At 32.1% G+C, this 12,931-nt stretch overlaps 1 protein-coding gene across 1 annotated transcript in view; it reads right to left on the reverse strand.

Moving 5' to 3' along the window:
- Positions 1-12,931, reverse strand: part of LOC114327201 (O-acyltransferase like protein) — a 308,829-nt gene that overhangs the window by 10,138 nt on the left and 285,760 nt on the right. The window contains exons 8-9 of the mRNA XM_028275735.2: positions 9,911-10,104; positions 7,475-7,601 (exon numbers count right to left, since the gene is read on the reverse strand). Coding sequence (XP_028131536.1) covers positions 7,475-7,601; positions 9,911-10,104 — 321 coding nt within the window. The remainder of the gene's footprint in view (positions 1-7,474; positions 7,602-9,910; positions 10,105-12,931) is intronic.

The raw sequence follows: 12,931 nt of genomic DNA on the forward strand, positions 1-12,931 counted from the left end.
GTCGTCACCGCCCAGCAAAAACTACTAGACCGATTTTGATGAAATTCGGTATGAGTAAGTTTAAGAGAATTTTGTCGAGAAACTAAGCTTTTAAAAAAAACCTCTCAAAGGGGGGCCGAAATAGGGGGGTTATTTAGGGCCCATTTTTGCAAATTTTGACCGAAATGAATGAAATTCAACTCAAAGTAAGCTCATCGATAGTTAAATAAAAATACGGAATTTGACATTTCCAAATTCAAAATGGCGGCCAACATGGCCGACCGCCCACCCGACACATTTCCTTATCTATCTAAAAACTTGTTTAAGATAAGTTTAATTTGAAAAAGTCGTTATATAGCCTAAAGATGGGGCTATAAGAAGGATGTTATCGTTTTTCAGAAAAAGTTACGGGTTGCCTATATTTAAGGGGTCAAATTTTGACATAAATTTGAACTAGATTTTCTCAAAAATGGCTCCAAGGAATTTTTTTATTTTTTGATATATTTTTGACATCCTATCAGTAAATTTAATGACATTAGTCATATATCATAACTCCCCATAGGAGGGGAGTTATGAATTTTTTATAAAAAAATATTCGAGTGCCCGTAACTTCCTTCTTAATAGAAACTAAAATTTTAAATTTTGCAGACATATATGGTACTTTATTATCTATTATCACAATAAATTTTACCAAAAATATGGCTTCCGGTTGAACCGGAAATGAATAAAAAATCTTAATTTTTTTAGATACACCCTGTATATTTTAACATATTTTGAAAGAATGCAAAATTACCTTTCCAATGACATAAAATTCATTGCTGTAGCTCAAAAACTCGAAAAGTTACGGTAAATAGAAATTTTGCTATAATCTTAAGTGTGTCCTCTCTCACGCGTTCATAGCAGAGCATTATTGTAGGGCAGTCAATGAGGGTATTTGGCTCCGAATTCCATCCTACTACATTGATTTACTTGATATTTTCACAGTAAGTAGGGAATAGCTCAAGAAACAAAATCTACCCTATATACTATGGCGCTTTTATCTTGGGGCGGTTCCCACTTCTTCAAGGGGGTGGAAAATTTGTTGGTCAAAATAAGCACGGAAGTGACTAAAGAACCTATTTCTAAGCAAAAACTGGTCTATACTTTTTTTTGAGAACTCAATACTTTTTGAGTTATGCGTAGTTGAAAATTGGCCATTTTCATTGAAAAATGACACCTTTTCGGACGGATTTTTTGTGAATACCTTAAAAACTATGCATCGAACTAAAAACACTATATAAAACATTTTTTAGATTATAAATAATAAAGAGATTCGTTCCTTCGTAAATGTTCTATTTATAATACAAAAAGAGATATGGTAGGTGAAAATAGTTTGTTTTTTGGTGCATGCTCAAATTGGTGTATTCAACTTGAAATAACAGAGGAACGGTAGGTTTTAGGTGTTTAATGCTACCAACACCTTTTGTAGTGTTTGAAAAGGCCTTTAAAACGAGCACCGTTAAATGTCGGTTACTTACAAACTAAGCGAGATATGGTGCAAAAAAATATATGACTAATGTACTTTAAGGAAAAATGAAAAGTATATACATTTAACTCCCCATCTACCATAATTTAAATGCATTGTTTTCCTTCTACAATACCTTTTAATATATATAGTGTTATTTCTACTTTCAAAAAGTTGAACGGGTTTAAAATGAATGGTTTTTGTAAAAAATGTGATCAAATTATAGAATGAATTTTTAAATTTTCTTAAAAATCTTCCTTTTTCTCCATGTAATTCGAAAATAAAAACATTTCACCCCTGAGAAGTGGTGGGAACTTCCCCCATGATAAAAGCGCCATAGTATATAGGATAGACTTTGAATTAGGAGATTGGGCTACTCCCAAAATTTCATTAAAATCCATGCAGTAGGATAGAATTTGGAGATAATATCTTGTTCTTAATCTCGCGCATTGACTGGCGTAATCGAAATAGAATGAAATGCAAATATTGTAAACTATTAATTTCTCAGAAAAATGAACTAATTTGAAATGAAAGTATGACTATAATATTCTATTGATTTATGCAATAATCTACACATCTATAGTGTGTCCCCGAAATATGGCATCGAACATTTTCTCAAATGCAGGAATTAATGATGCGTAGAACCATAAAATACTTTTAAGTACAGTGGGTGTTTCTAAAATATCAAAATAACGAGTAACTTTGTTATTTTTATAGAATTCCAGTATCTAGTACACTTCGCGTCAAAAAAAACTGGTACAACTCTTGTAACCGAAAATCGTGTTTTTCAAGTTGTGTAAGTTGATCTTGTCACAAGTGTCATTCCAATTTCTAGGGCAACGTTGCCAGTTCAACGAAAATATTATATCAAACTAGGTAAAAACGGGGCTGTGCGACAGACCGCATTTTTTAATATACTAAAAACTAAAACAATTGTAATTTTCCGTCATCTCAATTAAGTATCCATATATATTGATTCGTGTTTTATTATAATTTATGAAAATATTTCAATTCAAAAATAATGATAGATAATAAATCTTGACATGACTTTAAATTATTATGTTTAATGTCAAATGACAATGACAAAACTGCATTAAGTTGTGTAGAATAAATAAAACATACTGGAAAAATTAAAAATTTAATTTGAAATTAATACAAAATGAATAAATTTTACAATTCGAAATATACATTTTAAATGTTATTTTTTTGTATTTAGATTTAGTGCAATTCCGTTATTTGTGATGGCAACGACGAAGTGATTCACGAACAATAATTGTCAGTCTGAACACAGGTTTACATTGGGAAAAAAAAGTGTACCAGTTTTATATGACGCGAAGTGTACCATAACGATAATAGAGCGGTACGATAAAGTTCTCGGGCGGCCCTTCCGTCCAGCGTTTTTTTAACTTTCTTAATAATTTGAGTCTTTAAGTAGTCATTTCACTTTGGCAAAAAGCTCTGAAGACACTCCTTGGGCAACAATGATTGTTTAAAAATTCGATGTCTGGGATAAACATTTAACATAACTTGTAAACTAACAAACAGATCTTCTTGAGCTTTTGTAAACTAATAAAGGCACTTAATTACCTCATGATCAAGGTATAATAAGTTCCTTATGGCCTATTTGGTAAAAGTTATTAACGTTTCCAAAATAGTGCAAAAAACGTGGTTTTTTGCAATTATCTCGGTTAATTCTTTATGGATTTTAACTTGTAAAAATTCAAATTAATCGTTTTTTTATGATACACAACTTTCATAAAACAACTTTTGCTGTAAATATGATACTAAAAATTCTATAGTAAAAAAACAATATTTTCTGACTTTGGCATTTTTTTATAAAAAAATGAGGTCGATTTACGAGTACCTCTGTATGTATTTTTAATTAACTGTATCCTCCCTACGATTTAGCACCTTCAAATACCTGTATTGATTTTTTTCCCGTTTTTATTTTTCTACCCTGGTCTATATTGTGATATAATTTTCATTGTCAGGTGTTTACTTCGTTTTTGCTTCGTTTGTTTAATGTCTGTATACATAGTATTATATAGTTATAGGTCGTATTCGTAAGCTTTTTCTTGTATCGTTAGGAATAATTAGCAAAAATATAAAACAAATATTTTGAGAACGATAAAATATCGAGAAGATAAAAGTCTTAAAAAAATAAAATTATAGTAATCAAAAAGGACAGAAATACTGAGAAAAAGATTATTTGTACTCAAGAGCTGAGGCTCAAAATTTCGGGCCAATGCTTTTTGAATGCATTCATTTTTTTCGACTCCGACTGAGACTTCGAATGAGCAAACTAATATTTTTGAAAAATTTAAACGCATAATGAAAGATTACATTATTACCCAGGGCGGAAAGTCCCAGAAAACTTCTATAATGTTTATTTTAATAAGATACAGAGGTGAAACAGAAAGAGAATATTATGGAATTGGTGCAGATGAGGTAGACGCTGATCTTGCTGCTTTTAGGTCCTTTCTCACTTCGGAAAGAATTATTCACCTGCAAAAATCAAGGGAATGCCACCGAAAATACTATTCCGCTGTCTCTCCAAGACGAAATTTTTAAACATCACGACGTGTTCTGAGGGACCAGAATCCTCAAATTATTTTAATGATAACAACTTTAGCATGGTCCTGATTAATATTCGTTCTATAAGATATAAAACTGATGAATTATTTCTGTTTCTAGAGGAATTAGGTTTTCCCCATATAGTTGCGGTTACTGAGCACTGGCTTGAAGTCAAGGAGCCTTTTTTGTAGAAAAATATTCCACTATTGCTAGGTATGATCGTCCAAGTTCAGCTCATGGGGGTACCCTAATTCTTTCTACAAATAATGATTTTTCTACGGTAACAAAATATGACTTTCTATTAAGTGAAACATTTTTTGAGTTTTACTTAGTTTACAGTAATAACCTTAATCTTTATATTATTTACCTTTATAAATCACCTGACTCTTCCGTGGAACTATTTTTTCAGAACCTGCTTAATTTGTTAGATGACATACCCCATAAAAGCAGAAAAAATTTATGCGGGGACTTCAACATTTTTTATGCTGCTGCTTGTGCTACACAAATATCCCTGGTCAACATATTTGAATCCTATGGTCAAACAATGCACATTGATCCTCCTACAAGGATTACAAAAACTTCATCTACCATAATTGATTATATTGTCTCAGATTTCTCACCCAGTGATGTCTGCGCTACAACTGTTAATGCGGGACTATCTGATCATAAAGCGGTTTATACGACGTTTAACATCTTCAGCAAGCACTTCTTGAAAACTCGACGTTTAGGCAGGATTTTTTCCGCTCGGAACTTTCGTAAATTCCAAAATTTATACTTAACCTCTGAGTGGCACTTTCCTTCTATGGACGTCGATTACAATTTCAGTGATTTTTTGAATAAGCTTGTCTGTATTTTCAATAAAGCATTTCCTTTAACCACAATTAAGCCAAAACATCGCAAACCCTGGGCTACCAAAGGTGTCCGTATATCAGCCAAAAATATGCGTTCACTACTGTACATCGAGAAATTTACTAGCAACGTCTCTGTTACTGAATATATCACCAAGTACAGAGCAATCTATTTAAAACTTATAAAATCAGCTAAAAAATTATACTTTCAAAATCGTCTGAGAAGCTCTAAAAGTGTTGCAAATGAAACTTGGTCCATAATAAACCATCTTCGAAATAAAACTCACACAGCTCAAACATTTTCCCTTTCAGACCCAGAAGATCTAAATGAATACTTTGTTAATGGGAGTAAAAATATAACATCAACTGTTGTGTCAAAACAAGATCCCATTTCCTGTCTCCCTAATTCAGGAAAGGTCTCGAATTTATTCTTTATAAGACCGGTTGATAAATCGGAATTGATCAGAACAATTTATAGTATCAAAAGCAAATCTTCCTGTAGTACCGAGGGTATATCCATAAAAGTTTTCTCAAATCTCGCAGAAAATGTGTTGGGAGTCCTCATCTCTCTAATTAGTGGAAAGGTAAATTTCCAGAGTGCCTAAAGACGGCCATCATTATTCCTCTTCATAAAAATGGTGAAAAATATAATGCCTGCAATAGACCTATTGCATTAATACCGGTACTCTCCAAAATTATTGAGATACTTATAAAAGCCCGACTTATGTCTTATGTCCTTTCTCGTTAATAACAACATTTTATCACAAAATCAGTTCGGCTTTCTAAATAATAAATGTACCACCGATGCCATGTTTTCTGTACTACATGAGGTTTATCAAGCATTAAAGAATAATCTGCACACTGCCACTGTTTTTTGTGATTATGCCAAAGCGTTTGATTGTGTAAATCACGATATTTTGATAAAAAACTAGATTTCTATGGAATTTGAGGTATTTCTTTGAAGTGGTTTCAATCTTACTTGGATAATAGGAAACAACTGGTTAGAGCAAATGATACAGACTCTAGTCTAAAAATGTTGTATGTGGGGTACCACAAGGTTCAGTATTGGGTCCTCTACTTTTCCTTATCTTTATTAATGACATCACTAGTTTAAAAATCGATGTAAAAATTTTTCTCTTTGCTGATGATACCAGTATCACTTGGAACAACTCAAATATCGCAACTCTTCATGCTACTATAACTTCTGATCAACTCACAATAAAATCCTGGTCCCATTCTAATTTACTCTCTTTTAACGTAGATAGAGCAGTAGCATTATCCTATAAAGGAGCTCTTTAACCCCTACATCTTCATAACAGCCAGATCAGTATGGTTGATTCTGTAAAGTTTCTTGGTATTTTTTTTTAGATAGCAACCTTAATGGTCCCTGAATATCGATGTGTTAAGCAAGAAGAAATTCTCAGCTTGCTTTGCAATAAGATCTGTTTCGATGGAAATGAATTTAGCCTATTCCAAAATAACATATTTTTCTGTGTTCGAGTCCCATCTTCAATATGGTCTTTCTTTTTGGGGTTCTGGTACAGCTGCCCAATCCGATGTTATTTTTAAATTACAAATAAGAGCAATAAGATACCTGTTTGGCCTCAGAAGAACAACACATTGCAGAAGCTACTTCAAAGATCACAGGATTCTAACTCGACTTCTTTATATATTTTAGAAACTGTTTGCTTAATTCGTAAACATCTACATGTCTTTCCAGCAAGAACTAGACATGACTATTCCACCAGAAATTCTACCTTTGACATCTATTTACCGATCCCGTCCAGTGAGTTAGTAAAGGAATCTATATTATATTCTGCAAAAAAACTATACAACCATCTCCACCTACAACTTAAATCTGCAACATCTTTCCCCAAGTTCAATAAAATGGCAAAAACCTATCTATTTGGAAGACCATATTATTCAATAGCCGATTTTCTTAACCAATAACGAAGAAATTATTCTTATGTATAAGTAGAATCTTAATCTATATTTGAGTGTCATATGCAGCAGCTTAACTTATTAAATTTTTTAAGATTATGCAATTTGCAATTTTTTTTAATTTGCAATAGATTGTTACTGTTTTTTGTTTCACTTCATTATATTTTATTTATATTGACGATTTATACAATTTTAGTAAATTGCATTTGGTATTGCTTTTATTTATGACTTTTGGAAGTCTATAAAATTGTTAAATTTTTCATGACAATAAAGCATATTTCTAATTCTAATTCTAATTCTGAAAAATTTAGTGTTATTTGTAATTTCAAATATCTCATTCAAAAGAGACTGTTCGTTTATTCTAAGGGGCTTTCGGCCCTCGGTAATAATGTAATCATCAATTCTGCGTTTAAATTTTTCAAAAATATTTATTAGTTTTCTTAGGATTCCAAAAAAGTAAATGCGTTTAAAAAGCATTGATCCGAAATTTTGCTCCTAAGAACAAACGGTAGAGAGAACTACCTATTGAAATATATAAATACATAGTTCTTTTATGCATAACGCACATTTTTTGGTTAGATCTGCAAGATACATCTATGATAACTAATTAAATAAAAATTATTCTTACCTTATTTAGAGTTATATTCGAAGAATTCCTCAGTATGTAACCTAAGAATATACCCATAATATAAACCGTTGCTCTATGGGCAGGCAAGATGTACATGTAATCCGCTGTGTCAAACAGTTGTTGTACTCTGTAAAACCAAAAAATCGTAAAACAGGATATATACAGTGAGTACGTAAAGGTTGGAATAAATTCATTGTTTTGTGAATGGGCGATTTTGTAAAATAAATCGCGAAACAGGTCGATTTTTAATTTTAAATTATGAATTTTTGACATATGTACTAGTGACGTCATCCATCTGGGCGTGATGACATTATTGATGATTCTTTAAAATGAGAATAGGGGTCGTGTGCCAGCTCATTTGAAAGGATATTCAATTCTCTCTTCAGTAATATAAATATTAATACAAGTATTCATATAGGGTGTATAAAAAATTTATTTATTTAAATTGTTTGACACAAAAGAAGAAAGTATGTAATTTATTTGATTCAAAATACATTTTACTGCTATCAGAAAACAGAAAAAATATTTATTTGACAAATAAGTATTCCTTTTCGGTTAAATTCCATGTTCAAACTGCCACCTACTTGCATCTTGACAGTTGAAACATTTAATTTAAGCGAAAAACAATGTTTTGTTTTTTAAATAAACGTTTTTTTCTGTTTACCGACAGCAGTAAAATTTATTTTGAATTAAAAAAAATTACATAAAATCTTTTTTATCTACTTTATCTTATATTATTATGTATAATTTTATAGTTTGTGAAAACTGTCGTTATAGATAGCAGTGCGTGAAGGATTTAAAGTGTGCGTGAAGTAACAATGTATTTTTTCCACAACCACTATCCAAAATGCACTTTTCTGCACAGTTTTATGTTAACAAAGTTGATATTTTCTCACAGTGTAAGATATGTGACATTAGTGTGCAGAAAAGTGACGTTTCCGTGCCGGAAAGTTCTTTTCTGCACAGTACCGGTACATTCCACAATAAAATCATAAATATAATTATAACATGTTTTGATGAAATGGTTTTATTGAGATAATAAATAGATTTGATAGTGCTTTTCAAAAAAGAACAAATTTAACTCATGTATTTAATTTGGTATTTTGCAAATGACTACCTCATTCTGAGTAACTTTATATTCCCTTTACATCTGTGTTTAAAATTAAAGTGTAGATAAATATATAACCTGTAAGACGATTATTATTATACTTAATTATAACTTAATTAAATTGTGGATGTTACAACTCTTTTATTTTACAATTTTATTCTTAATAAAGATTTAATAATTATCAATTAACCAATAAAAATTTAGCAACCTCAGCAAGATACGTCGAATGAAGTAGGTATGGTGGAAATCTGTGACTGTATAAATATAACGTAAAATGTGACATTATTTTATAATATTTATTTAAAATAGTTTAAATCAAAAAAATTAAGGCAGTGCATTAATTTTTTAACTGATTTTTGTGTAATTTGTTTAGGTATAAGGATTATTATAATTAATATAATAATTAATATAATAATATAACATTATATAATTTTCACTCATTTAATCGTTCCCCGTTAGAGGACAGTCTAACCATACTCCGGTGCAAATATTTTAATATTTGCACCATCTTCTTCGTTTCGTTATGGTCCAATTCAGTCTACTTGCAAAGCCTCTTTGACAAGGGATAGATTCGGAAACATCAGGTGTCAGAGGATGGAAAGAGACTTGAATTGAATCAAAACGAAACGATTATTTTCTTTCTTGTCATAAGGAATTTAAACTAATTAGTATTAATTAAACACAGTTTAAAATTTATAATTTATTATTATAATAAATCTTCGTTTGGAAATTGTGATTTTTATTTTTAGCAAAAACTGTGGTTGTAGAAAAAGTATAGTGTGTAACACGTACAGAAAGGTCATTTCTCACTGGTTTGAATTGCGGCACTCGCTTGCGCTCGTACCGCAACTTTTCAAACTCGTGAGAAATTAATACCTTTCTGCACTTGTTGCACAATACACTATTAAAAGGGATTTACTTTTTCGCACTGTTTTGGGCACACTTTCATATAATCAAATATCCTTAAGTTTCGTGTTGTCATGGTGATGACATGTGAGCAATAAATTACAACAAAAGTTTTGACAGTTTGTGGTTTGAAAGAAGATAGAATTTTTAAATGTCAAACTTCTAAAAATTGTAGAATAGAAATGAATTCCAGTGACGAAGAGTTACAGTTTTCTTATTTGTTTATCGTAGATAAAATATTGTATGAAACTGTGCGTGGAAGTACTTTTTGCGAACTTACGCGATGTATACCACTCGCTCCGCTGTCGCTCGTGCTCTAAACATAGCGTGCGTTCTCAAAAAGAAAGTCTTCACGAACTGTTTCATAAATAACTATTTTGTATGTTTTTAGACACTGCCATGTCTATGTCTGTCATACTTACGAAGTTCCAAAATGAACATAATTTGAAAGCTTTCTTGTATAGGAAACCCAGTAGCGCATTATGGTAGAGACCAAAGCTATCGTGAGTAAAGCCGCAGTTCCTTTTCTCGGCCATTTCCATATTAAGTAGATCAAAAATGGAGAGACAAAAAACAACTGAGTGTCAATTCCAAGGTGATGTGTATGAGTGAGGCACTAAAAAGTAATAAAAAATACGTTATTGTTAAATATAGCGAAATGTTCAACATTAATCTCTATATCGATTTATTTCTCAAAAATAACTAATGAATGCAACAACAAACCAGCATATAATATATTAAGTGCGTTCGCGGGTGCCTGTCGGCGACTAGTCGCCGACAAATTAGCAGGAAAACGCATGCGCACTTTAAAATGATATAAATAATATCGTTAATAGATAAATATACAAGATATATTTACCTAGTATAATTTAATACTTAGTTATTAATATTAACTAAAAGTAAATATACCTTGTATATTTATCTATTAACGGTATTATTTATATTAAGTGAGGTTAGAAATTGTCGGCGACAATTTGTCAACTGTACCCGCGAACGCACCTATTATGTGACTGATAGATTTGAAGAAAGCGTTTGATAGAGTGAAAATTCGGAACGCGGTATATTTATTGTATGAAAAGGGAATATCACGAGATTTAGTAAAAAGCATTGAGAATACTTTAATGTAAAGATAACATACAGTAGGAAAAATGAAAGAATACCCATGAACGAACATATAGAACACGCTGTATTTTCCTGTCACCGTGTCACACAAAAAATTGGCCTGCGCAAGTACATGTAATAATTATTGTTACATGTACTTGCACTGGACAATTTTCTTCGTGACACGGTGACAGGAAAATACAGCGTGTTTTATATGTTCGTTCATGGGTATTCTTTCATTTTTCCGACTGTAGCTGTGGTAAGACGTAATGGAAAACTATCGCAACCTATCAAGTATTAAACTGGCATTAGACAAGGAGATTCGCTGAGTTCATTAATATTGAATCTGATAATGGATGAAAGCATAAGAAAAATTAAAAAAAGAAGAGGATGTAGAATGAGAGAAAAGGAAGTAAAGATAATATGCTACGCCTACGATACCATAATAACAGCCGAAAATGAAGATGACCTACAAAGATCAATCAAAGAATTCGAAGACACCGCGCTCATATACAACATGGTCATCCCAACAGAGACAGAGAAAACTATATATCAGCGGAACCAAGACGATATACACTGGTCGTAAATAACAAAATAATAGAACAAGTGACGGAAACGGAATACTTGGGAATAAAACTGCCAAGCCACGGAAAAGTGAAAGATGAAGTACAAAAACAAGTGAACATGGCGAACAGAACAGCATGATGTCTCGACAATACAATCTGGAGAAACAAATCTCTCATAACGGAAACGAAAACCAGGATATACAAATCAACAGTAAGACCGATAATGACGTACACAGCGGAAACAAGAGCAGATACGGCGAAAACAAAAAGACTGCTGGAAACAGCAGAAATGAAAGTCTTACGAAAAATAACAAACCAAACTCTAATAGACAGAGTAAGAAATGAAAAAGTACGAGCGAAATGTGGTATAGAGGAAATAAACTTGTGGACCAAAAAAAGAAAAATATAATGGAATCAAGACATAGAAAGATTGACAGAAAATAGAATGGTACGAATAGCAAGAGACAAATCGCCAATTGGAAGATGATCGTTGGGACGACCGAGGAAAAGATACTCCGAAAACATCAATTGAGGCTAAAAATCGAAGTAAAACAGGCATGAGCCAATGTATAAAGTAGGAAGAAGAAGAAGAAGAAGAAAAACTTCTTCTTCTTCTTCAGGTGCCATTTCCAGTACGGAGGTTGGCAATCATCAAAGCTATTTTAATTTTTGAGGCAGTAGCTCTAAATAGTTGTTTTAAGCTGCACCCAAACCATTCTCTCAGGTTCTTCAGCCATGAAATTCGTCTTCTTCCGATGCTTCTTCTGCCATCTTTCTTTCCTTGCATTATGAGTCGCAGGATGCCATACTTCTTCCCCCTCATCACATGTCCGAATTACTGTAGTTTTCTTTCTTTAATTGTAAGTTCAACTTACTTCTCTTTACCTATTCTTCTCAGTACTTCGTTGTTCGTATCTCTATCTACCCAGGAAACCCTTATAATTCTTCTATAGGTCCACATTTCAAAGGCGTTAAGTCGTCTCATTGTCTCTACATTGAACGTCCATGATTCCACTTCATAGTATAGTACACTGTATGCGTAACATTTTGTTAGGCGTACTTTAAGAGCTAATGTTAAATCTTTGCTACATAGGACCGTTTTCATTTTCATAAAATTAGAACGTGCTTTTTCGATTCTGTCTTTGATTTCTGCAGTGTAGTCATTGTTTTCTGTTATAAGTGCTCCTAGGTAAGTGTACTTTTTACTCTTTCGATCTGTTGGCCCTCTACTATTAAGATTTCGTTAGTATTATGGTTGTTTTTACTAATTTTCATAAACTTCGTCTTTTTGATATTAAGAGAGAGTCCGTACTCCCTACTGCACCTTACTTATGAGTATTTGCAGGTCTTGTAAACTATCGGCTAATATTACTGTATAATCTGCATATCTGATGTTGTTAACTAAGCTTCCATTTACCCTTATGCCACCTGTTTCATCTTCCAGAGTTTCTCGCATTACTTCTCCAGAATAGCTTTAAATAATAGAGGTGATAGTATGCAGCCTTGCCTGACTTCTCTCTTTATTTCCATTTCTTCAGATGTTTCTTTTTCAATTCTTACTATTTCTCGCTGATTGTAATAGAGGTGTGTTATTAGTCTTAAATCTCTTTCAACGAGGTTTTTAGTTTTCAGAATTTCCATGAGTCGATCATGGTTTACTTTATCAAACGCTTTATTGTAGTCTATAAAACAGACGTAAAGAGGACGTTTAACATTCAAACATCTCTGTGTCAGCACATTGATGAAGAATAATGCCTCTCTGGTACCCATACCATT

Source organism: Diabrotica virgifera, chromosome 9, assembly GCF_917563875.1.
Source record: "Diabrotica virgifera virgifera chromosome 9, PGI_DIABVI_V3a".
Classification (NCBI taxonomy): Eukaryota; Metazoa; Arthropoda; class Insecta; order Coleoptera; family Chrysomelidae; genus Diabrotica; species Diabrotica virgifera.